Below are 27689 nucleotides of genomic sequence, written 5' to 3'. Positions count from 1 at the left end.
ATTTGCTGTTACAATATTCTAACCCTTTTCCATTCTAGATTATGAAGAAAATACTGCAGCAAAAAGCTCAGGAGAAAAAAATTATCAAGTACATTTATTTTTGTTTGTTTGTTTCTAAAAAGCCATTTACTGTTACAATATTCTAGCCCTTTTTCATTCTACATTCAGTGCATTAAAAAGACTGGTATTTCTATGGAAAATAATCAGGGAAGCTGTATATGGCAAATATTCAAAGTTTATTTCAAGTTATTAATTTCTTTTCTTTTCTCAAAGCAACTTAAGGGGAGGAAGGCCAGAGGCACCCTGTAGTGTAGGACAGTCCCTAACCTGGAGAAAGCACTCATGGACTCCACAGCTGTCTCTCAGCTTGGGTTCCTGCAAATTCACCCCCACAAACACAGAAGGGTCACTCCTATGTTCAGCTGCATCACACTGACTTTGGTAGCACAAAGGCAACCACAGCACACAGGTCTCAGTAGCACAAAATAACAGCTGCCAGCAATTTAATCCAAACACAAATTTTAAAAGAAAGTATTAAATATGACCATAAGGGAGATCTCAGGTTTAGTTACTATTCATGTTCTAGCATATACCCTGAATTAGGTAGATTTCCTAGCCATTTGCAGATTGCTAGATTTTAAAAATAGAAAACTAATGCCTTTAGGGCAGCTCAAAAATCATAATATCAATCCATGTCATGGGTCCAGTTCCTTTTGAGCATATGAATGCCTTACTAAAAAAGGAGCACACAGAAATATATATTCTTTCCAATAAGGCAGCCATTCATTATCATGCAGTGGGAGTTCACAACACAGGAATTAAATGTCCAAATGAGAGATTTTAATTAGTTAGTTTTTTGAACACAAAAGGCATATCAACCTTCAGCATGTCAATGTTGAGAGAAAGACTGTGAAAGAGACCATTTCACAAAACCTTCTGTAATATGGTAAAATGGCCAAATACTACATCTGAAATAGTATGTCAATATAGGCTCCCGCTGAAAAAAAGTTACTGCAGCTGGTGCCCAGTGTCATGTGATTTTCATGGACTCCATGATTATAAAGCAAGAATTGTGCTGCACAAACACTGCTAAAATGCTGGCGTAGGAGTATTATTCACATGCTTTTGTGACTCGGCTTCGGCGCTGGTAGATGGAAATCGTTCTACTCGTCCAGAGATGCTGCCCGCCCACAGCAGCCCGGCCGCTCCCGGCGGACTGTGCCCGCCTCCCCCTCTGCCCCCCTCCGGCCCCTCCCCACGCGTGCGCGCACACTCGCACCCTCCCGGGCTGCTCAGTTGGAAATCACTACGGTAAGTACAAAGGGCTACAAAAAATTAGAAAATAGGGGGTGGTCTCTTCAGCTGAGCCATAAGCAATGCAAAATACAATCATATAAACCCACAAATAAATACTGTCTTTCTACAAGATTTTATGGTCACGGCTAGAGTGTATGTTTGCTACAGTTCATAATTTCTTCTCCCCTTGAGAGATTAATACCACTTGCAGAACCGAGGAAAGCCTGTAGAGGTTCTTTTTTCCTGTGCATGGGTTCACTGTTACGAAACCCAGAGCTGTCAAGACCTGGCGATAGCAGCGTGTGCACAACCTCAGCTCGCCTTCAGCAGCCGCAGGATCAGCAATTACTGAAATCACTGCTTACACCACAACAGGCCAGGACGAGGGCACCCTCAGCATGCCAGACATTTAAAGGATTTTAACTACACTGTGCATACAGTCACACCTTTGAAAATGGTTTGAAAACATTGTACATTAATTAAAACATTAATTAACAGAAAATCGGAGCCGATGAAACACTAAAACAAATTTTAGTGTCTTCTATTCATGTACTGTATTCTCTAAAGGCACAAGAAAAGGAAAGTCCAATTTACAATGCTACTATGTTTCAGCAGCATGCTGTCTTTGCCAAGGATAATACTAGAAATCTGTTTTGGGAAACCTCAAGCCCCCAGCCTACCCCCCAAAAAACCTGTAACTATCATTTCATGCACACAAGTAAGAATCAACTGCCTCCAAACAAACTATAATATGCTCAACACTCGACAATTTCTTTAAGCTCACGCTAAAATTGTCACTCGGCTTCGGACCTGGTAGATGGAAATCATCACAACAATTTCTTTAAGCTCCCCAAGAATTTCAGTCCCAACATTAATTCTATCATGCTTATTGAAGTACGTGGGGAGAAGGAGGGAAACAAAGGAAAAAGGCACAGCAGAAACTCTGAAATCATCACAGCAAAACTTGCAGTTTGAGTCAGGAAAAGATCAGATCAGAGAAATTTGTCAAAAAAAAATCTTTTAGAGAGAGAAATTACGACATACTTACCTTACAGTGCAGTTCCTTTCATCCAGTTTGTTAACATTAGAGAAAATACACTCCCCATCTTCCTTTAAATCCTCTGCTTGCCTCCTTACTTCAACTGATACTTCCTAAAAGAGGTTTATAGTACAAGTAAGAGACCAAGTCATCATGTTTCAGACTCCCAAAAAATCTATGATTATGGAACCTCTTATTTGTGGGTTTGCTCTGTTTGAATATACATGAAGTCAACAGCATAGCATGTTTTAAGCTTGTTTGGTTTTAAGCAGTACAGTATGCTCTGTGACCTCTTGCGTAGCACTCCCGACCTGGCTGTGCTCACATTGCTGCTCTGCTTTGCTGATCTACAGAAGAGCTTAACATTTATATAAACGTTTGCAACTTCCATTTCGCAAAAACAAACAAAAAAAAGAGGCACAGAAGTTGCAGAAGAGTTGCTCACATTTTAGGAGATGCAAGTATGCACCAGGTTGTGAATCCCCATGCGTGTACTTTAGTTTCTCAGTAAAACACCAACAGTGCTGTTGCAGAATGTTATTATCTCACTATCTTCAAACAACCCCACCCAAAGCATAGCTTTGCATTACAAACACCAAACCTACAGGAAATTTAATTGCACATTAGCACTGGAATAATCTGAATCATATATGCAAAACAACATCTTTATTTACTCTAGTCTGTTGTAAGCATCTTCAATGCACTTACCACCATATTTTCCAGGTGCCTAAACAGGTGTCTGCTTTTTGCCCCAGGAGGCTTATACTGAACTTAAAGGCACTGACTAATAAACCAGAAATGCATACAGGGAATAGATTATGTGATTTTTTTTCTGCTGGATAGGCAATTTTTAAATAATTTAGTGAATTTAATTTTCAAAATAACTTCCAGGTGAGTATTTTCAGTGCTTGGAATCTCTACCTAAATTATCCACATAGTTAAGTCCAAGCATACAGTTCAAAAATAACTTTTGCCAAATGAGAAGACACAACTTATGGACAGACGGTCCACAACTTTTAGAGATCAACCTTTTTGTTTCTTTTTTAGCTATTCTCATTCTACTCCATGTCTACACACACAGAGGTGACCTGTGTATGTATGTATGCAATATTTTCACCAAGAGGGGAAAAAATAAAGAAAAAGTAATATACAACTGCATTGCTTCAATTCTGTTCTTGCAGAAGGTGAAGTTCAACACAGGCTGAACACACTATGACTCCTTATACATACCAGGCAATCTTGTAGCAGCTTGAACAACATCTTTTAACAGAGAACTAAAGAGACTTGGTTTCTCTGTTTACTTCCAGTGCCACCTGCCAACCACTGCCCGGGCCTGCTCAGTTAAAAATTAACTTAGTATTTACTTGCAAGTTGAACGGACATTTGGCATCTCTCTAAGGAATAAATGTATACATCTTAAATTAAGCAAACTGACACAAAACATTATGCAGTTTCACTGTTGCTGTAGTTTTAACATTAACAGGCATATTTGTAATCTCTAAATTTTATTAGGCAGAAGTTTTGTCCTATGTAGCTTTTGCATGAAGCAACTTTAGAAGAAAAGAGGAAATCCATGGAAACTATTAGACCATTAAAAAATTAGAAAAAAGTATGTATTATTTACACTTGGAACACTTTTCTTCACAGTCTCAGAGAATTCAAAACCTTAAAACAGGGAATACAGCCACATCAATGAAAAAATAACTCCGGGTGAAGATTGCTTTGAATTTCCTAGATTTCTACTGTAATAAAGAGGATATTAGCAAATCAATCATGTTTTTTTCCATCTGACTGCAACATACAAGAAAATACTTTGATCCAATTGCTCTTGTGCAGTACAAACTTTGATCTTCCTCATTTTACTTAAGAAAGCTACCTGTAACATGTACTGCTTTACTGGCAAAAGGCAAATACCGTATTACATAGTGTTCCTAAATTGGAAATCTTCATAAAAATACTCTTTTCCCCTCCACTCCTCTACTGTCCCCCACCACCTTGGGCAATTTAAAGGATAATGCAAAAGACACTTGTACCTGTTTGTAGAAATCAGTGGAAGGGGATGATCTAGACCTCTCATGAATGTATTGGGATTTCCCATGCTGTTCATGGCCTGTATCAAGGATATTATCAGCTGAATGGTACCTTCCTGAGCTCCTCGGCTCTATTGGCTTCCGCTGCTCCTTCCACGATGCCTCATACTCTGCAAAGGTTCCCAGGCGCTGTGGCTGTGCAGATTTCACAGTCCTCTCAGCAGCCCTATTGCTGCTGCTATGGTGGACACTATCTTTTGAAGCACGAGCAGTTTCAAGTCCAGCAGAGGCTACCCGACCTCTTCTCTCATACCACAGCTCCTCTCCCTCTTGCACTTTCCTATTTGGCCTCTCAGGCTGTCCCTCTGCTAGACCATGGGGACCTGGTTTCTGTGATGATTTTCTGGATGCAGGCTTACTTGTTTCTTCAAAAAATTTCCACCTGTCTGCAAATGAGCCCAGGGCTTCTTCTGATATATTTGCACAGCAATGAGCATGGCATTCATTCTCTGACATGCCCACCTCATTCATCTTCTCTGGTTCTGAGTAGGACTTCAGTTTTTGCTCTGTTGTGAACCTCTTCCTGGCTCCAATTCGAGGAACGTGATGAGTGCCACTCCCTGTAGGGTTTGGTTTGGCTTGTGTAGCCTCAAGGAATACAGAGACATCTTCAGAAACCAAAGCCAGTAACGAGGAGTTGTAACTACCAGTTTTCCGCTCAGGTGACCTGGGGAGATATTCAGCGGGGCTGGGCTCCAAGTCCCGACGTTTGAAGGACGTCGCGCTCAGAACCCTGGCTTGTGCTTCCTTGAGGTGATCTTTGTAGGTGCTGGTAAAGTTTGTGTCTGGGGAGGTGGTGACATCCTCTGTTGAATCTAGTTTCCAGGTCTCACTGCACTCCTCTGTTCCAGATGACCCTACTAGTGTAGCAGTACTTCTACTTTTCTGCAGCTTTGCTCTTCTCATTTGGATCTCATTTCTGAGGGTTGTTGCAAAACGATCGCTCCTTCGTGCCTGTTTAGACAGGTGAGTGTCAAATGAGGTCTGTCGTTCTGTTACTGCTTCTGGGTTGTTGTCAGACTGTTTTTTCCCTTCCTGAGCTAAAGAGTGCAACATTGGCGTCTTCTGAGGAGAAATCTTGCTACTCTCATCTTTACCCCACCTAAAATCTTTCTGAGCAGGTCTGTTTTCAGTGGTAAGGACACAGCCCTTTACATACTCCTGCTGACTGTGCCTAGTTTCACCTTCCTCAGAGCTGTTCTCAGAGCTTTTCTTTTGTCCAGACTTTTCAGTATGATTAGGTTTTTTAGATTCTTCTACTACAGCACACCTAGCATCTCCTTCTCTGTCTACTGAGTAATGACTACTGTTCTCACACTTTGTCAGTGAAGATTCAATAGATTGTTGAGGTAGATAGTATTTTGGGTTTTGGGCCATTGTAATAACTGCAGAATTTTCATGAGGTCCAAGGGACACATCAGTTCCCACTGCAGGTTTCCAGCTGTCATCCTTGAATTGTAGTGGCTTTGAGTTTCCCTGAGCAGGCTGTTTTGCTGTCACACAATAATATCGACTTTGTCCAGTATTGTCCACCTTTTGTTCAGCAGCACTGTTCAAAGAAGAAGTGTTGAGCAGACTGGCTTGGTTTGGACTGTAGCCATGAAAATGATCTGTAGATAACTCCTGAATGCCAGTGTAGGACAGATAATGTTGCTGATCTTTAGGTGCAGCACAGATTCTTGCACTGTGATAAAAGGTGCTTTCATCACTGTACTGGTGCTGGTGGTGGTAAGTGTAAGCAGGCTGTGCAAACCTAACATCAGTGCTGGACAAGGATGGCTGCAGTTTGTTCACAGCTCCTGCATTACTACTGTACCTTTCACCAGCTGAAGAAAAAGTGTGTTCTGAACTCAGATTGGATTTATAGTATGAGCTGCTGATCCTCCTGTCACATGGTCTGGAGAGCCGCCGCTGCTGCTCTGCAGTTTCCAAACTCCAGTCATTCCTGGGCTGAGATCGGTTCAAGGCTGTAAAGTGCTGCGTGCTGGCACCCTCTGAGAACACAGGGCCATGGGCTTTCTCATGGCCCTTGGTAGCAGCAAAGCTGTCACTACGAAGAGGTGGAGGTGGGGGGGGAGGAGATGAAGACTTCTTCTTATCAGGAACGTACCAGACAGGTCCGAAACTGGATCTTCCAGAGCTAGTGAGCTTTCCATCTGGGTGTTCCTCTGTTCTTGGACTTTTGTTGTTCTCATACTGGATGGGAGCTGGCAAATACCCAGGTTTGTCCTCTGTTCCAGTGCTGTCATTCAAAAACTGGCCAGACTTGCTTCCATGCTTAGCAGTCTCCCAGTGGCCCACTTTGTAAAGCATGTTCTCTGTCGAAGAAGTGTCTGCATTGGACAGAGTATGGTCAGGGGTGCTAGAACTCGTGGAGAAAGACCCATAGGCTGAATCCCGCTTACTTTGGCTCCCTAGATGATCAATGCTACTATTAGACCTTGCAGAAGAAAGTCTTCCGTACTGGGCTACTGGTGGAGTGTGGTCCCAGCTGTCCATACTTCCCAAAGAGCTGAATTGATCAGAAGTGCGATACAGACTTGACTGATCCCATGAATTTGACAGGTCATGAGAAGACCAACTATTGAAGCAAACAAAGAGAAAGTGTCAGAATAAATACACCACTCAAAAAATGCCACAACATAATTGTAACCACCCATTTTAATAATAGTGGTTAAGATCCACCTGCACAGCAGTTAAAGACAATCTAACAAAATTGAAAGTTTGAACACAAAGTCAGGGCTCCAACTTTATACTCTGCCACTGATTCAAAGCTTGAAACCTTAGTAACTAACTCAGCTTCCCTATGCAAGTTTGCCAGTAAGTAATATGCATTTATCTCCTTGAAGGCTTCCTCTTCCCTCTGCAAATTGTTGATTTTGCTGACTTCGCTTTTAGAAAAATTTAGTCTGAGCTCCATTAGCTCCCTCTTTCCCAGGACAAACACCAACTTATTTTTCAGCTTATTTTCCAGGCACCCCGATTCTTCCAGCTATTAAACTCATGTACTTCCTCTCTTCATCTCTGAAATGAGACTCTAAACTTCTTCAGCCCATGATGTTATTCCCTTGTCATTAAGTTACTCCCATAAAGTTATAGCCACATCTGCCTATTCATTTGATGTTTTAACTTTTACGCAGAGATGCACTAAATACAGTTGTCTCAAATACCACCTGCACATGCACCTTATCAGTCTGGTTTCAAACGACTCTCAGGTTGACACTCTTACAACAACATTCAATTCCACCCAGTTCCACAACATTGGCAGGAAAAGTTCAAGAGGAGTTGCCAAACAAACAGAAGCTCTGCATGGCCAAACAAACTTCTGACCTGCCTTCCAGAATCCTTACTGCCACCAGTTTTTCCCTACCCCTCTTTCCTCTATAAAAAGATCTTTGACACTGGTACTTTCTTCAGGTCTTTTGCCAAGAACACTCTCCCAAAATCTTGCTGCTTCTGTTGCTTTCCTACCCCATGAGTTTTGTTTCATTTTCTTTCTTTTCTTTCTCACAGCATCCACCTCCTGTCAGTCCAAAACACTGATGCTGAGATGACAGCCTTTCCAGTTACTCTCATCACATCTCCCTGTTTGAACTTCGCTGGCAGCTCCTCCTGTTTTTATATGCCAAATTCAAATTCTTGCCCTTGCATGCAAAGCCCCTTGGTAGAAATCCCAGAATTATTCCACTTCCCTGTAGCTATAATTATAAGAAGCATCTATCAAATCCTGTGCTGTAAAGAGACCCGTGAAAGCTAGCAATGAAATTAGATTAGTCCACATAAAAAATACAAAGACTGATATAGATCTTTTCTTCTGTCAAAAATATTGCAAAGGTCAATTCAGCAGTTCTTTGGAATTCAGAACTAACAGAATTGCTTTTTCCCCCCTCTACTACTACAGCCTTTTAAACTTCTTTTCTTATACAACATGGTCAAAAGCAATTTATATGAAATAAGAGAAGATATGATTTATGCTTATTTTTTAAAAGCATTTTATTAACAAGATGCACTAGCAATGGCCTCATCTTGTGAGGTTTTATGTTCTTTCATTCATTTATTTTCAGCATTTAAAACATCTTGCTGAATCCTTAAAAAGGTCTTAATTGTCATCTTAGGCTGGTATTCTGTTTCATGTAAAAAGTATCTCGATCATTACTAGGATTTCTTCTGTCAAAGAATAATATAACCTAGATACTACTAAGAATTGTTGATATTCCCACCCCCTTCAGCTCTAAGGAGATCATAGAACCATTAAGGTTGGAAAAGACCTTTAAGATCATAAAATCCAACCAGATACTTGGCATTAATTAAAAAAAAAGATGCCACTTGTGCAGGAAAGCCTCAATTTACAGGTCTCATGTAAATCTGCTGGTATCAAATGTGGAACAGAGATCATCAGCATAAGAGGTCAAAGCCCTGCTAGAAAATGCCAAAGGGAAACCCAACAGAAGGAGTAAACACTTTAAAGGAAGGACAGGAAAGCTTCTAATGGCATGTTACTGCAAAGCATGGCCTCCTGTGGTCCTACACTGCAGGGCAATCCTCTTGTGAACCCTGACATGGAAGAGAGTCCAAAAGCCAGTTCTCTGCCTGAGCCTGGCAGGCATTCCAGGATACCCTTCTCTCAATGGCTTTTTCAGAGCGGATTCATAAAAGCGCCTACACTGCTGGTCAAAGTTTGGCAGGTGAAGTCTAGGAACAATCTACAAACACCATCCCTTGGCCACATTGGCCAGTAAGCACCCCTCCCAACCCTGGGGCATGAGCTTCTGCTCCTGGGCCCTTACAGAAATGATGTCATCTCAACAACTGCATGGGATTACAAATCAGATGCACCTGACCCTAACTGCCCCAAAACCTCAGTTTAGGTAACCTTCTCAAAGTACACTTGTCCCACAGCCACACCAGTAAGACCAGAATGAAGTAGAACAGGTTGTTGGGTTCATCTGCACAACCAGGGGCACAGAAAAAAACCCAAAGGCTCATCTGTTACAGTATATCCTACTGCAAGAAAATGCACGGTTTAAACTTTCAGCAACTTAAGACAGTTCACTTACACACCTCCCAGAAAAGTGCACCCAGCCTTAGTTTAGGATGGGCTAGGAAAAAGTCTGCACCACATTGTTAAGGTGAGACTTCTGTCTTTTTCACAGAAGACTCACAGAGAGAAATGAAGGCATCAAAAGCTTTACAAATTCTAGCTCTCTAGCCTTGATGAGAAGCATCTAGACCTAACGTAGTGCTCCCAAGATAGCTTACAGTTTTTGCATTAAAGTCACATGATAAAAAACCCATACGTATAGTGCTGGATGTGGAGGGCTGGGTTCCAGGACCACCCTCTCTCAGGTACAGCCTCTTCTGGTCTGTCTTCCTCTAGCTTCATCCACCTTCTCAAAGGTTCGAATTCATCAGGCTGGCAAAAAGAAAGCCCCACCAAAACCAACCAACCTAAAGCAAATGAAACTGCCCATACCTTAACCTAGCAGTTGATAGTATGGACAGTCTTCACGAGGTTTTGGCCAGCTGTGCCCCATTCCACCAACACAAAAAAGTGCCATCTTCCCCCTCCCCCCACGAACTCTCCATTTTTACAAATGATTTAGTCGATTTTCACACTCACAGAGAGAATGCAGGCAGGCACATTCAGAAGAGATTTTAGGCTTTGAATACCAATCTCAGATGCTTAGCCCAGGGAAGGACACGGAATTCCAGAAATAGCCCAGGGATGGGATGCTTGGGCTAGAAATATCCTCTCCTCGGGCTATTTCCATTATCTCCTTGCATACTGCTGCTTTCAGGTACTGATTGCTGTGCTTTCCTGTCAGCTGAGCTTTTTGTGAAATGTACTTGTCAAGTGGGGAATCTCTGAGGCTGCTCACCTCTTTCTGCAGATCAGCAAGCCCAAAGAACCCCACTCTGCAGCTGAGATCCCCAAAATACTGAAATCCTTGGGCTGCCACTACGGGAATGCTGAATGTCTTGGACAACACACTAGGGCTGACAAATCTCCCAAATACATCACCTTTCAAGTGGGCAGCACAGGCAGCCAAGGGGTTCAGGACTGCAGTGACCTGGGAACTGTAGCAGTACAATGTGCTAAGATCACTAAATCTTTCAGTGGCATCTGAGAAAGAATCTGTAGTTTTTATTAGTATTAGTGTCTGTCAGCAGTTGTGGCTATTTCTGATCCGTGGGGGGAGGGGATTGCTCTATTCCCATTCCCCTCTTCCTTTACACCCACAATTTCCTGACCAAACCTCATTTCAAACTGGCATTGAACCACTTTTTTTTTCTTTTCTAAGTACTGGGACACACCCAGGTCATATCAAAACACACCTTGGGACACATCTTGTAGTATTTTACTTTCACAAGGTACAAGGACAACCACCAGGAAGAGCAGGAAGCATATAATGATTTACAGCTTAGTGTAGAATACTCATTAATAGTAGAAATACTCTTTACCTATAGCATTGCAATGAGGAACTCTTTGGAAGTTTTTAGAAATTTCCAAATTTTGTTTCTATATACAAGGACTTTTACTGTCTTAAAATCTATAAATCTAAATCAACTCATCTGCATGATATTTAAATACAAACTTTAAATCAGAATAGACCAGCAGAAATTGTAACCAAGAGTTTCTAAAACTTCTACTAATAAAGTATTACAAAAAACATTTTAAAAAAACCCTTTCTGCCTAATGTCAACTTTATTCAAAGACAGATAGCAATTTAGTTTAAAAACAGCAAAGAGTTCCCAAATAAAACAATGTAAAAACAACTGCAAAAATTAGATGAAAAATAAAATACTGAAGTATTAATGTACTTTTGTTTTGACTACCAAAAAACATTAACCTCAAGTAGTAATGATGGAGAATGTACAGCACTAAGTATAGAAAACAAAAGTCTACTTCCCAAACCAGAATTGCACACCAGACTCATGTTCTTTAATGCTCAGTGTAACTATGGCCCAATGGAACTGAGAAGGAAAAAGTAACAAAAGACAAAAAAAATAACACCCCTTTCCTCCCCCATCCCCCCAAAAAAACCCCAAGAGCCAAGAAAACCTTTTATGAAAATGATAAAGAATGTCACCTAGGAGCAGGAACAAACAAGAACCTGTAACCAGACACAAACAGGCATTACCTAAAGGTTTAGAGTTTCACAGCTAAAACTGCCTGGATGTCAGCCTTTCTCCATTAGTGTTGAATGAGACCTAACAAATATTAAGGTGCTTTAAACAGCGACTGAAAAATCATTGGTCTTATTACCTCTCTAGACAAGCAAGATCCCAGATGTAGAGAAGGATTACAGGAAGACAGTTTAACTAAACCAGTAATACCTTAAAAGACAACAGTAAAGCATTCTGCACCCTCTCTTTAGAAAAAGCCTTTTTAATTGTCTGAAACAGTATTTTTCAATTTTTTTTTCTCCCCTTCCTATTTCACTTTACAAATGTTAATTTTGATGATTAGTTTGCCTTAGGATTTTACCAGTGGACATTGAAAGGAAATGCGGAGGAAGAAGCATAACCTTGTGATTGCCTTTAAAGCTAGTTTCTTACCTTTCAATCGCATGCACATATCACAAACTGTTTCAGAAATCCACTCATCCATATGTCAAACTTCCCAAACTCCCCCTTCATGCACTGAAAGGACAGGCAACTCTAAAGAGGTATAATACCACGATTCTGCATGGGTTTTTAAAAAACCCCCCCTCAACAACATGACCTCTGTTATTATTGCCTTGCTGTTAGAGCTGAACGTGTGTAACTTAAGCAGAGACTCACCTTGCATGATAGCGCGAGTGCCAGGAGGCGCAGGCATTAGACGAGGGCAGGTGTGACGTGGCTGCCTCGGATTGACTTTCGGTAAATTTGGTTGCGTGCCAGGAGTGCGGCCTGCATGCTAGGTCATTCCTTCTGAAAACAAGAGGCAGAGGGTGCTAGTTTAATGCAAACAGTTCAATAAGGTGAGACACAGCAAAAAATCTACCAGGGCAGCAGTAAAACATTTCACAGATAGGAAAGAGGCACAATGACTTTAAATGACAGCAACACTTTCTATATGCATGCCAGTTTTGAAAAGATATCACCATTTCTTTAAAATGCTTGAGATGCAGTGGAATGCCAATATTTTTGTAATGTTTTTTTATGGGGGGTGAGCTGGGTGTTTTTACAAGGAACAGAGACTGATAAATTTTAAAGTACCTGACATGTATCCAGAACTTTAATACTTAAAAGCTAATACTGAGACTTAGGACTCTTTTACAACTTGACAACAGTAGGGCTTTGGTAAGATTTTACTGTAGGTAGGTGCATATGAGAGGAGCTAGGAAGAAAAGAGTTAATGACAGGAACGATTAAAGCCATGTACATTGTTCCACACAAGTTAGTAATAGTGATACAAGCAATCATATTGACTGACTCCAAGCAAGTTCTGCTTCAGCTCTTGAAATGTTTGGCACCCCAGAAATGCAGGGAGGTTTTGTTTGTTTTGGTGTTTTCTAGGTTTGGTTTTTAAAGAATACATCTCATCAGTGAATCATGCAAGTACCCAAATATCTACTTGGAAATCACCTCCAAATGTTCCTGGTCATGTAACTGAAGAGATCTCTTCTAAGAAGTACAACAGTAAATTGTTGTTAGAGCTTTGCACCTTAAAAACTGTTTTGCAAAATTGCTCCGTACTCCTCTACCCCCTTCCTTCTGCTCAGGAATTAGTAACTACAGCTTGTACTGTCTTCCAAGGACTTGCTGATTGTTACACCTCTCAGCACTCATGAAATAAGTGCATTCTTTTTCCCCTGAGGTTAACTAAGCCTTCTGGGTGGAATCCAGCTACTTCTGTTTTAGTGAGCAGATGCCAAGTACAGGCCATTTGTCCAGACCAGTCACCTGGGAATGAAGCAGGACCTTCTTTGAAGGTAATTCATCCTGCCCTTGGACAACCACTGCATTTAGAGACCAAAACTAAAGCCAGTATCTTCAAAACAGGTCGACTCTCAGTACATAGCTTTTCACAGTACATTCAGGAAGATGTGAAGAAATCAGTGATGAATTGCTTTTCCAAACTCTGCATGCAAGATTACAAAAGGAGAATAAAAATTCTAAAGGGAAACTGTAATTCCACTACAGCATCATTACTGCCACTAAAAAAAAGAAGTAATTGTTTCCATAAACAAAAGCCTACTCTTCTCAGCATGACCAAAGAGAAAACGGTTAAGCAGAGCATCTCTAGTTGTTCCTTCTTGGTAGGACATGACATTCTGAGAATGGAGGAGCCCCAGTACTCAAACACAAACAAGTGCAAAAGATTCTGCTCAGCCATTCAATGACAGGCTCCAGAGAGTCCTTGCTAGCTCCAAGTCTGTGTGCAGGTATGGAAAAAATTATCATTCCACTGTTCAGCTGCACAGAATATCAGATGTCTTTTTCCCCCCACTGCTCACCTTTAAACAGTACTGACACCAACTCAGCAAACCACAAATACCTGTTAGGGCAAATTCAACAGACCTCCTAGGCATCAATTTGGCTAAAAAGGTTTATCTTTTATGAGACAATTACTCTTCTATGATGTACCACTAAGGAAACACAAGACTAGGAAATTAGCACAATACAAGCAGCGTTTGGAGCATAAGGAAAAGAAGGTTGGGAAGAGGGCTTCTGGGACAGTTTGGGCTTCACAAATGGTAGGAGGAATCCAATCACTGGGAAGAAACAGAAGGGATGCACATGTAAAGTCAGTACTGTACCTCATAGAACTTCTCAAGATCTTCATAAGATAGTTCCTCGCTACATGAATATCATTTTCAGATGGCATTTTCTGTGCTACAATATCCACCACCACTTTCATCTTCCTGAGCAGCCAAGCAAGGGGAGGAACAGACTGAACTGAGTTGTGGCATAAGGCAAGTCAAGTGGACAAGAATTTACAAGTTCTGGTCAATTTTCTGTATTTGTGGACACACAGTATTTTTGAGAGGGTCTCTTTTTTTGACATAATAGTCTGAACAGCCTAAAAATACTGGTGGGATACCTAGAAGGTGGAATCACGGAGACACCTGCTTTTTTTGCAAAGTTCACAACATAACTAAAAATGAATTCACCATGCATAGTCAACAATACTTTCTGATAGTAATTACAATTACATGGGGAGAATCTGTCCTGCACTTCAAGAAACAATTTTTTCTAAAAAGTGGACTGCAACATAAATATTGATTCCAAAACTTCAGCAAATGGATAGAAGGACTAGAAAGAAAAGATTAAAAGATTCAAAACAGGAATATTTTGCAGGCAACTAAAGAAGCTGGAAGCTGAGCATTTATATTCTAATGTAATACCTCTGTATTACTTCTGAGTGACAGAATGAGATCATCTGAACCTACAACCCAGAAAACCTCCAGCATTAATGGAAGCATTATTAAAAGCATTTCACTGAAAGTGTCTTTCTACCAGTGCTTTTACAGAAGCTGCTGGAAGGAAAATGTTGATAAGCATAGAAGATAGGTTACAAAGGAAAAAAGATAAAAGGCCAGCAGATACAACAACAGAAGCATGTATTTCCCCAGCACCACCTTCTCCAACAGAAATTGTCTCATTCTTATCTACCAAATAGCATCTCTTTTGTAACTCTGCCATACAGGCTTTTGCATTTGGAGTAACCAAGGCTAAAAGGTGACAGGCAGTTCCAGGGGCCTGCATCCAGGTGAAAAGCAATTGCTAGAATTTATTTCATAGAACCGTAAAATACTTAGGGTTGGACGATCACTCAGTTAAGATCACTCAGTTGAAACGCCCCTGCCATGGGCAGGGGCACCTTCCACTAGATCAGGTTGCTCACAGCCTCATCCAGGCTGGCTTTGAACATTCCCAGGGCTGGGGTGTCCACAACTTCCCTGGGTAACCTGTTCCAGTGCCTCCCCACCCTCACGGTAAATAATTTCTTCCTAACATCTAATTTGCCTGTTAATGTTTCGTTCCAGCCCCCTGCTGAACGAGCGAAGGCCTGGCCGCTGGCTCACACCTCAAGCCGGAGGCTGCCCTCCTTTCCCTGCAAGCAGCGGCAGCCGCACGGGACAGAGGCTGGATGTGCCATTCCTCTGAAGCCAAACCGGCTGTTTATCCCTCTTCAAAGGCTCTCTTCCCTTCTTTCTTGTCCTTATTTTTCCCTGCCTCGCCCCCTGCCGGCTGCCGTGCGCTGTGCGCAGGGAGGCCGCGGCTCCGGCCGCCACGGTCACTGCCGGACTGCCAGCTCCTCTTGCTGGGATCATTCCTCACCCTAACTGAGCCTTCCTCCGGCCGGCACAGCGGCACACTCTCCTATGACCACGGAACGTCACACGGTAGTGTTTTTTCTCCTGGAGGCTGCAGCCCTGGGACCGCAGGATTGCACTCCACATCAGCAGTAATTACTGACAGCCAGGGCTCCCCATCTAACCAGAAGTGGGCATTAGAGGTCAGTCCTTACAAATGCAGTGTCTCCCACTGTTCATCTGTATCCGCTGACAGGAAATAAATCATGGAATCAATCACAGAATGGTTTGCATTGGAAGAGACCTTAAAGAGACCTTAAAGATCATCTTGTTCCAACCCTTCTGACAAAGGCAGGGAGGGACACCTTCCACTAGACCAGGTTGCTCAGAGTGCCATCCAACCTGGCTTGAATGCTTTCAGGGTATGGGCCATTCACAACTTCTCTGGGCAATCTGCTCCAGTGCCTCACCACCTTCAGAGGAAAGAATTTTTGCTATCTAATCTAGACCTACCCTCTTTCAATTTGAAGCCATTCCCCCTTGTCCTGTCACTACATGCCCTTGAAAATAGTCTCTCTCCAGCTTCTTGTAGGCTCCCTTCAGGTTCTGGAACACTGCAGTGAGGTCACCCCAAAGCTTTCTCTTCTCCAGGCTGAACATGCCTAATAATCTTAGCATTTTCACATAAGAGAGGTGCTCCATCCCTATGATCATCTTGGTGGCCTCTTTCGGGCTCCAGCAGGTTGATGTCCTTCCTGTGCTGGGGATGCCAGAGCTGGATGCAGTACCCAAGGTGGAGTCCCACCCTAAAGAAACTTGGGTTTAGGCAAGAAATCCCAGTTTTTCAAAAGTAAAAGGATGGATAAGTTAGTGGCTCCAGTCAGAACTGAGCTGAATCTACAAAGACAGAAAAAAAACGCCAAAGCAGAAGCATCTGGTTTAACTTACTGTTGCACGTTGTCAGCCCTAATTCTCTGAGTGAAAACTGCTGTAGTGATCATTTATATTAAAGATTCTTTTAAAAAATATATTCCCTTTTCAGTTACTTTAGTTTCTACAGAAAGCTGCAGACCACGTTTCAAGGTACAAACATGAGAATTTGGGAACCAGTCAATGTAGTGACACTAAACAGCAGCTATCAAAATAAAACTCTTCTCCCTCCATTCACCACAATGCAACTTGAAAGCTTTTCAGCAGTCTGCAAACCCTTTGTATTGTTAAAAACTTTGTTTTTAAAATAGTCCAAGTTCACTTTTCCAAAGTTGTAGCAGGAGGTCCAAACTACTGGCAGTCATTTTAAACCTTGTCTATAACCAGAAATTTGGCCAAATCCCAGTGTAATTGGCTATAAGATATGCCAAGGATGCAAGGCTAAGGAAATGCAGAAAGGCTGCAGTCCTGAGATAAAATGGAAACCTGCACAAGCTTAAAGGTCAAATGCACAGTTCATTGGCATTCTGAAACAAGCAGCACTCTCGGGCACTGCACATACTGCAAGGTACAACTCACAAGGTGCCCTTAGATTGTTTCAAAGCCAAATAAACCAAACCATGCTCCTCTTGTTTGTCCTACAGAAACAGACGACCAGTTATAAACACTGTTGCCCCATGCCGGCCATGCAAATCTGCTAGGAGGGGTTCCGTTTTTGGAATGTCCTCAGAAAACCACTCACACATTGTTTGGTTTACTCCATGTAGAGAAAATGTCAAGAATTTGTAGTGACAGCGCAGGTGCCCTTGTTTGTCTGCTTATAAAACCCAAACAGCTTCATAGTTCTCAGCTTTCTCACCTCCCCTCCTTTATAGTAACAGTAGGCTAGACATACCAATACTTCATTTACAAATTTTTTTAGTAAATCTGTATAGTCTGGGGGAACAAAAGTCTTCCCAATCCATGGGTTTTTTTGCAGTTCACCGACCTTGTGTTCAATAAATTAAAATACACTAGAAGAACAACATATAATGTAATTAACTGGGTGCACAAAAAGCTACTGTAAAGAAACTGCTAAATCATTTATTCAATGTATTAAAAACATTTTTTTTGGATTTTGTTAGTCTTCTGAATCCTCGGCAGGAAAAAAAAACACCATGAGGCTGCAGTTACCCACAGCGGCCTCAAATAAAAAGGAATTGACAGTGTAACTGTTTTTCATTCCAGAAGCTGTTATATGTACTTGTCACTGCAGATTTGAAGAACTCACCCAGCTGTGGGAGCTCATGATTAGAACTTGATGGGCCCACATAAAGGTTTCTTGCTCATCTATTTAAGAGCTTACACTTGTTAAGTACTCAAGTATTGCTTCTCACAACACTTGGAATTCTCAAGTAATCTTCCAAATACTGGTCACATCACACAGCATCCAGGACTCATTTACTCCAGCTTAGACATAACTGAGACAAAAGATGAGTGTAATACTGTAAAAAATTACAGTACTTTCCACATTGATAAAGAACTGAATAAGCTTTTCATGTAGAAATTTTTCCTTGAGGCATCTTAGTCTCAGAAGGACTATAGAGATTTGAAAGAAAAAACTGCTCTGCAAAATAAAAAAAAAAGAAAGGGGAAAAAAAAGAAGGAAAAAAAAGAAGAAAAAAAAAAAAGAAAAGAGATAAAAAGAAAACTGCCTGTTCTGAGGAGCCCCTTCTGGATTACACATACAAGTGCATGTAAAAATTTATACTTCTTCCACTGAATTGGAAGCCATGCAACTGTAAATCACTTTGTGATACATGGCATGGTTTGTAAAAAGCATTTTTACTGTCATAAAAACTATTTTCAGATTAAGACAGACATTAGAGTTTCGGCACATTACAGAGCTCCTAATTTGGCCAGGAAATATCAACTGCCTTAACGTGTTGGAAGCCCAAGGCATAAGGTGGTTACAGTTGCACAATCACCCAAGGTAACCTCTCCCTCCTTACCTCCCGGGGCAGCTCAAGTTTCAGGTGAAGTTAATTGTTAGTTCCCGTTCTTTATCTCCACCTGATGACTGCAGCCAAAACAGCATTATAACAAGCAGCAGGACAGTCTGAAACACTTACACATCCATCTACCATTTCTCCATTGGCAAAGGACAGATATTTTCCTGCAACTTCTTGAAGCATGAGCTACTCTCCTCCCATGCCTGTACTAATTCAGGCCAAATATTTCCAACATATTTTGTAGAGACTCTTAATGGAAGCAGAAAGAATCTGCATGGGCAGGTATAATGCTGTCTCTGAGAGCTCCACCTCCCACCTGTGGGTGGGAGCCTGACCCTGAGAAATGCCAGCCGCCACCCTCCATCCCTAGGGGGAAGATGGGGGCTGTAGTGAGGCAAGTGCAAGAAGCTGGATCCTCTGCTGAGGCTGGTTCTATGTCTTGCTTTATCTTCTGACATTTCATTCTGCAAGAAACAGAGCTGTTTCCCGTGATTTGGACACACTGGGAAAAAGTACAAACCCTTATTTTGAGCAGATACATGGCAGCCCTAAAACACTTACAATCACTTAGAGCTAGAAGTTTAAAAATGACCAGAAAACCCTAATTTCTGGGATTCCTGGAGCAGCGCTGATTTTGCTTGGGGAATTAGGTTTTTAGGCTTATTTTACAGAAACTGAATGTGCCAAGATATGCATCCAATTTAACATCAGTAGACTTGAAAGCTGGGTTCAGTCACTTCACAGCAAAATAAAAGCTATTCTCCAAGCAAAATTGAAAACAGGGTAACTTCACAGCAATAACAAAAATCTTCAATAGATCATTTTTCTTCCAGCCCAGCTCACACCACCCCTTCCATATCTCAATCTTTAGTCACCCTAATTATCAGCAAGAGCAAGTTTTACAAGAGAGTAAATCTGGCAAGAATAAAATAATAAATGCCCACAGGTTGAAAAATGTGCTTGAATACGTAGAAATCAAATCAGAAACTATCCAAATTTTTCAAGCCCAGATCAGTTACAATGAATGACAAAACATAGGAAAAAATGCTCTAGTTAACACTCATATATAGTTACTCCTGCTGCCAAAGTTTGTTTGTTAAAAAAGCTGCAGGATCTATCAGCATCCCTCTGAAACGATCAAGTAGTTTAATAACTGAATTCATCCATGCATTCTTCCTGCATAAACCAAGGTAGCTATCTACAGACAATCTCACAACAGATCACACAGATACTATGACTACATCACTATTATTAAACTTGGAGCAGTGAATACGGCTCTAACAGTGAGTACTCAGCTGTTTGCTTTTTATGTGCTACATTTAGTCTTCTTCAGTGGGAAACAAAATTGGGTTTCAACACTCCTTCTAGGGTGGTACAGAGCTCCACAGAGGGAAGTCTAAACAACCTCAAGGAATAAAAAAGGTACCTTCATATAGAAAAAAATCACTGAGACACACTGAATACCACATATGAGCTCCAAGTGACTAATTGAAGTTTAATATTTTATAGCTTTACTCAAAGTTCAGTGAAGTCAGCAGAAATGTGTGATGGGTTTTATGTGCCAGTGCTCTGTTATGTATTATTATGCATTATTATAAACCAACAGTAACCTGCAGATGTTGATCCTAACTCTTCTGGGATCCTTCCCACAAATACAGTGGGCAGATCCTACCTGAGAGCCCCGTAGTGTGAGAAGGTCCATTAGCCTCACTAGATTAAGGATTTCTCTAATGGAGCTGGCTGGCCTGTCTGGTCACCACTAAGACGACAGAGACAGAAACACATCCTGAGCCCACGCTGCTCCAGCACCCCACCTTCACAGCATATGTTCTTGAAAAGCAGGAAGCAGTAACTGCCTGGCAATGACAAAAAAAAAACCCCAAACCTAAATTAATCATTTAACACTCCCTCCCCCTTCCCCAAACTGTGTCAGACAAGTGTATTTAAAAGATTAGGGTTTTTTTTCCCCCCCTCACCTTTGCTCAGTACTTCATATTCCTCTCCTTCCCAAGGAGAAATCCTACAACCCTTTCTTTAGATTTATCGTGAAGAACAAACAATTTTGGTCTCACATTCATCAACATACTCATTTCCTCTTGCACTGTTCCGTAGAAATCCCCTTCCACCCTTGTGTAAGCATGTTGACAAACAGCTCACAGCCTAGGAAACTTTTTCCACTGAATTTTCTTTTCACACCACTAAAAGCTCAAGACTTAAAAACTCTTAGGCCTTGACGCTTTGAGTTTGACTCTGCCACTCCATTTGTCTCCATCCCATACTAGGATGAAGAGACCAGCCCAAGATAAATGGTTGCAGACCTCTTAGAAAGTAGCGACTGCAAACCACCCCAGTGCATGGCCTGGCTGGGAGATGAATGGTTTTGGCTCAGCAAGGCAAATTTCTCAGGTCTGCCTGAGAAATGGGAGGCAAATTTGAAAGCAAACAACGAAATACTCTTTTCAAAGTCACCTCCCCTCTTCCACGCCTGCTGACTCCACTTCAACAATCCTATAATGAAATTTTAATCAGATGCATTTGAGACAACAATGCATAGCTTTTTTATCCCCCTCATCCAACAAGTTACAAAACACACAAAAAAGCCAAGAGAAAGGCACCCTGAGCACTGGCTTATCCCAACAATGAAATTATGGGGTGAGGAGCTGCCAGAGCTCATGAGTGTCCTACCTCCTGGCCAGCCCAGCAGGAGCCTCCCCACCCTGGCACAGCCTTAGGGTACCTACCTATGCTCCTCCCTCTGGGACCAGGCAGAGCTCCCAGCTGGGAGACCAGCCTCCTGTCATGGAGCGGGAGCGGTCCAAGGGCGAAGCGATGGGGGCCGAGGTGGCACCGGGCGGTGTTGGTGGCATCCTCCTGGGTTCTGTCCCCGGCAGACACGGGCAATGCTGGCGGAGCAGAGCATCGGACTCCTCAGCCCTCTGCCACCGGCTGTCCTGTGCTAATCTGAGGCCGCCAGCTTAGGGATATAATTAGACTCAGAAAGGAGCCTTGTTAGCACTCCCCGCTAAGAGGCCGGAGCGCCTTAGATTAGTCAGACCTGCGACTCTGCCGCTGAATGCTGCTGCGGAGCTCGGCAGGGAAAAGCTGAGCAAAGCCCAAAAAATGAAACCAGAGGACTGTCCCTGACAGAGGAGGAAGGAAGGGGAGCTTTAATGTTCGTTTGAAGTGGTGCTTGACATGGCGCATGGAAAATGCACTGACGTTATGCTGCTGAAACTGTTTTTGTTGATTTGTTTTATCTGTTCTAGCCTTTTCCAGTCTTCTAAGCAAATACACGGCTGAGAGAATAGAAGGGTCTGGGGCACTGCACTTTAAAGAAGTTCATGTCACCTATGAGATGACAAAGCTAAAAGAAAATCTCTTAAGAGCTCTGATGGACCATCAATGGTAGTGGAGAGTTACAGATGTTTTTCCTACACATGAAAAACCACCAGACAGTCTTCTCAGGGAGCAGCACTTCCCCTGAAAGAGAGGCAGCCTGTTATAGCCCAAGAAATAAACTACCTCAGTATGCAAGCATTGGAAATCATCACCTCCAGAAAAAAGTAGCAGGTACATCCTTCCATTCCCTAGGGAGACTGATGTTACACATTCTGGGGAGTTCTTCCAAAGGACAATTTAGTTTAAAAGTCTTCTGAAAAAATAAGCTTTATTCCATAGCCACAAAATTAATCCCCTTCTGCTAGTCAGATTTGCACATGTAAGCTTGCCATGGTTGCTGACCATCATCATACCTGAGGATATAAAGGATACAGTAACACGCTACGCAGAGTTTCTTTGGGGAAAATGAAGAAGATTAATTATGCTGTACCCTTAAGGATCAGCACAGCAGAACGAAGACAAACTTTCTTCTTACACACTGGCCTATGTGCCACGATCATGTTTGCCTTAGGTTCACTGACCCATCACACTAAACAACAACTATACATTTTTGTTGGTTCTGTTCTATAACAGAGCAGACTGCACCACAGCATCCTTACCAACCAAGTGACCACCATCCTGCATGTGTAAAATGAACAGCTTTTCACAGGTCAAAGCAGGATGCACTTATAGTTGTAAAGGAAAAGCTGGAAGTTCCATGGATTTACAGAAATCCTCAAACTTCAGGAAGGCAGTTGGCTAAAGAGTAAGAAGAGGTCTTATTTTATGCAAGTATACATATTTAGATTTTAATAAGAAATCCAGTTAAGACAGCATATGACAGAATTACAAATTACACAGATGTCCAATAGCTCAACTGTGTGAACCTGCTGGAAAGTTAGATGGTGTCTGGCTAAAACTTTCTCAGCTAGACTGATATATTCTATTAAAAAACAACTGCACTTCATATAAAGGTGAGAGTATAGATTATTCACAGATGTTAAAGCTAATGTAATGAGGGTTTTTCTAAGTAGCCTTCAATAAAGGTAAGCTAAACCTAGCATGATGCCTTGCTTATCAATATTAACACCCATGCACATGTGTGCATGTGCATACGCAGTCCAGAGAAAGGCAGACTTTGATGTAATGGCTCACTTTTCTAAAAATGTTTCAGCAAGAGTCTAAAAACCATGGAGTTATTGCTGTGTGAATGAGGATGCAAAGTCAACCTAACAAATATTATTCTTGGTGACTTACCTGGCAAAACACAGAAGTGAAATTCAAGTGGGAAAAAAAGAACTTTTTTCCTGAATTTGCAGCAGCAAGTCCATCCTCACTCTAACAGAAAATAAATTGCATCAAGTAGATACTATAGAATCTGCTATCTAAAAAACGAGGAGAATTACACTGATACAGTGGTAAGAGACAAGGAAAACTAAGTATTTCCTTAATTTTAAAGAAAAGGAAAACCTGAGCCTAAAAAAAAAATCAGTTGACTAATACGATTTTTAATTTGCTTTAAAAAGCCTCTTTTCAGTCTTAATCTGCAATCAGATACTGCTGAGCTGTCCTGCTAGACTGCAGCCAAAACAGCAAACAAGCTCATCTTACCTTCACTACAAAGACTTCTGGGCATGGCAGTACATTTGCTGGAAAACAGCTATAAACAGTCAAATAATTGCTATGAAAGCCTTCCCAGAAGACTAGTGGAAATTTAAAAAATATTCCTGAAAGAATTAGCATTACTAAAGTGCTTATGTGACATATAGAATCCAAAGATGAATGAAGGTGGGAGACCAGACAAATGCCATGCACAAGAGTTCAGCCTACAGAAGAACAGAGATTTTTCAGTCAAGGGCCAAGACCCCTCTCATTCAAGGCCTTATCTCAAGTGTAAACCTGCCGCTCTAAGAGAGTCCAACTAAGTAAACAACCTGGAATCATTACTCCAGTTGCTGTTGGGTTACAGTAGAGAAGGAAAAGGAGCCTACATCCAACATCACACACTTGGTATTAATGCAGACATGCTTATAAAGCTATGACACTGGATGCAATCCCAATAGTATCGGGTCTATGTAGTACCAAACAACTGTTCATTAGCAACTGCTCTTGAAAGAGGAAACTGTATGACCCTAGCTCAAAGGAAACCCCTGCACATCACAATCTGAGCTTCCAGAGAGCTTTACCTCCTTAATGAAAATTAAAACATCGGCTAAAAACTTTGTATTAAAAACCAGAATAGGTGAAGAGTTACCCCCTCACCTTCTCCTTTCCCATCCCCAGAATGAGAATATACAGATTCAGGGTGAAAAGCTTTCAAGCTTTCACCAGGGACACACATCAGTTTCACTTGAAAAGTTTCCCAAATACTTTTTTTCATTTATTTTAATAGCCAAAGTTATGGGAAGTAACTTGCTCATCACCAAGAGCAGTGCCACAGGAAAAGCAGCATCTGCAATCAAGTTCGTTAATAAAGGTGCCCATCCCTGTCTCTCCACCTGACTCTGGCTGCCAAGGCAGACTTCATTCCCCTCCAAGCCTCCCCCTCCGTCTCTCCACAGGCATAGGGCTTTTCACCAAAAATACACCAAAAAAAGTGGTTGAAAACCTGAATGCTCAATACACCTGTCCCTTTGAAATCTTCCGGGAAGCACACTTGGGATGCTTTTGCCTAGACTGACCTTCCTGCATTATTAAAATATATATTGCCACATTTAATTTAGGAACGCATATCCAACACAGACTGTTGTGTCCTAAGGCAGAAATTTCTAAATAATATACGTATTTTTGAAATCCTTTACGTTGTTTAAATGAAAGTAACAGCCACAAGAGAGCGCTACCAGCAAAGGATTCAGACACAGAGTAATAAAAAGTAAAGGTTGTGGTTAGGCAGTCTTATTTGCACATCTAAATGGAGTCCTAAGACATTTAATTGCTATAGCTGTGATCTTCAGAAACCAGGAGATATTCTGGTTGTCTCCATTTCTGAAGGTGAAATTCCAGATAGAGCACTGAATAATCTCCCTTTGAAACAAAGAGAAACAATCAGCAGGTTTTGGATTTTACGTACCTTTAAAATGACCCACTCCAACTGAGACACTTGAAATTAACAGCTTTTCTGATATCACCTTTTTTTTCCTGAATGCCTGTAGCTGACTGAAACTCAATGCAATGAGTTAAAACAACGAAACCGTGGCTTTGCTGTTGTTTATGATCTCTGTGCACTGAGTATCTGAATACCTTGTACTCCCCTCTTACTTATCTTTTCAAGGAAAGTGCCAACAAATCTTAACAACAAAGTCAGCCTATTTTTCTGGAAGCAGCAAATGGAACTGCAGCACATTTTTCCATGCAAAACAGGAGTTCCTGTTTTTGTAATTTCAGTTTCTGGTATCTTATCATAAAAGGAAACGACTTCCAAAAAGTACCCCTAAAAAAGAAGTGACCTAGAACTTAAAAACAATAAAATAAAAACATAAACACATGCTTAACTTACAGACCTCTAGGGGAGAGAAAGGCTCTAAAAGAGAAAAGTAATAAAAGCAATCTATTAATATTCTTAGAATATTAATATTCTTAGAATGGCAAATTGAACCAGTATTTTGACAGACAAGTTATTGACAGAATTCTATTATATGGGTATCTGTACAAATACCTAAAATTTCAGCAAAGCAGCATATTCTACCTTAAATGCCCATTTTCACATGCCAAAATTCACACAAAGGACTACACAGTCACCTTTTGCCTTGCTGTCAACCATGGCAAGACCTATAAGGCCTGTAGCACTGCTCTTTGTTTTCTCCTCCCATGTATCATGTAACCAGTCGGTCTGACCTCCCGTTTTCCAGTCATCCTGCACCTGAAAAATGGAGCAAACAGCACCACCACACTACAGCCAACAGTGCCTTTTTTTAAAGAAGCCATGCTGGAAGGAGTACTGTCTTGTCACAGCACAGCAGCTCCTTTCCTACCCCATGCTCTAATGCATTGCATTTTACATAAAAAGAAATTAAAGAGACCTGCAAAATACTCTGCTTCTGTCTGTGAAAATAAATAAATACAAATAAATTACCAACCCTAGCACCCTTAAAGACTTCAGTCATTGAAGAAATCAGGATTTCACCATCCAGTTCGCTCTGGTTTTCCTTGTTCCTCAGCCCAACTGTACAGGCTTGAGCAGGATGGAACAGCAATTTCATTTATAAGTAAGATATGCACTGTCAACAAAGAGGTATTAATTTGTATGAGGTATAACATCATAAATCTTCCTGCCTTCTGAATTCACAATAGACTACCATGATAAAGCTCTCATATTCTGGAACTGTTTTTTCTTGGTCTGCCTTGGGGAACTAGACAGACACATCTGGATGTCTGAGATAAAAGTGTTGCTCTTGGGATTTATGGTATATTATACAAGCTACATAAATACTTTTCCCCCATCCTTATTTTTAGCACATTCCGCTACCTTTTGATGGCTAGATAGCATTAAACTCCTGATGTCATCCTCTTACCTCGGTATTTACCATAATTTATCAGAATTCCTCAGAAGGATAATAAAACATTTTTTAATGAGTATTTATCATTATGAAATATCTAAAATGCTTCACACATTGAATAAATTGGTTCTGGCAGAGTTTATTTTCAAATATCTTGGAGACTATCATGCCATGTAAAGTGCTAAAGAAATTAACCTTTAAGGTAAATACAAAAGAAGTGTTAATTCACCAGTAACACTGAAGAAAAACACAGCCTCTGACAGAGCTAATGCTAACAGCAGCAGCAGACAAAATACAGGGGGGATTTTAGGCCATCTTACCATGGCTAAAGTGAAGGAGCAGGAAGCAGAGCAGCCTTCAGACACATTCCCCCCTGCCATCTTTGCCCAGGATGGGCACAGTGAACGCCAGAGCAGCACACGGCTGCCTGCGCCAGCCCAACACGCTGCCTTCAGCAAGAAGGAACTTGCCACATCCTTGGGGCACACAGCCACAGAAACCCTGGTGCTGCTTATGGCCAGAAAGAATGGGTGTGTTTTGCCTCCCAGCCACTCACAATAAGCTTACCCTTCGACAGCCATCCCAAATGAGTTGAGCTTCCTCAGAAACCACAGTCCAAATACTGGTCTTTCTGCACAGGTGTGGTGTTTTCCCACACCGATTTCAGCTGTAATTTACCTAACCACATTCAAGGTGACCCAAAAACAGGAGTGGGGAAAGGGAATTCCTCTTGTCCCAGGGCATTTCAGGAGAGATCCCAGCCCTACTTCATCTTGTTCTTGGTTAAAACACTATAGCCACATGATGCAAATTACTGAGCGTCCATGAAGAACTGTGCCACAAGCTGGTATGGTTCAGGTTTTATCTGAGAAAGCTATTTTGCTCTAACACGACCCATGCCAGGCTAGTTACCATGCCCCACAGTGCTCTCTTCCCCATCAGATGCCACTCTCAGTTCAGCAGCCCACCTGCTGGCAAAGGCTGCTCCCTGAGCCAGATCAAAGAACTGACTCTGATTTTGATTGCAACCCAGCAGATATTTCCCCAAACTTCGGCTTTTGTCATTCTGTCCTTCCTCTGCACTCAGCATGAAGCTGGACTAAAAGCACAAGGGCTGTATAACTCAGCAGTGTGGTAGGTGTGACTCTATGTCCGACTTTGTTTTGCCAGGTGATCCAGTATTATGCAGATTCAGTAGCAATGACCATAAAATACCCCGG

At 41.6% G+C, this 27689-nt stretch overlaps 1 protein-coding gene across 5 annotated transcripts in view; it reads right to left on the bottom strand.

The window, feature by feature from the left end:
- The window catches only part of SHROOM2 (shroom family member 2), a 120688-nt gene that overhangs the window by 33940 nt on the left and 59059 nt on the right, over positions 1 to 27689 (bottom strand). The window contains exons 1-5 of one of the 5 annotated variants that reach the window (XM_019282874.3): positions 21337 to 21512; positions 14175 to 14279; positions 12211 to 12342; positions 4369 to 7006; positions 2345 to 2448 (exon numbers count right to left, since the gene is read on the bottom strand). In XM_019282874.3, the coding sequence (XP_019138419.1) occupies positions 2345 to 2448; positions 4369 to 7006; positions 12211 to 12342; positions 14175 to 14275 (2975 nt within the window). In that variant the 5' untranslated portion in view covers positions 14276 to 14279; positions 21337 to 21512. Of the gene's footprint in view, positions 1 to 2344; positions 2449 to 4368; positions 7007 to 12210; positions 12343 to 14174; positions 14280 to 21336; positions 21513 to 27689 lie in introns of those variants that run through there. The other 4 variants (XM_039550272.1, XM_039550273.1, XM_039550275.1 and 1 more) reach the window with 4 other exon arrangements.

This window comes from Corvus cornix, chromosome 1, assembly GCF_000738735.6.
Source record: "Corvus cornix cornix isolate S_Up_H32 chromosome 1, ASM73873v5, whole genome shotgun sequence".
Lineage (NCBI taxonomy): Eukaryota > Metazoa > Chordata > Aves > Passeriformes > Corvidae > Corvus > Corvus cornix.
The sequence above is the reverse complement of the archived record's forward strand: the minus strand, read 5'-3'. Positions and strand labels throughout refer to the sequence as shown.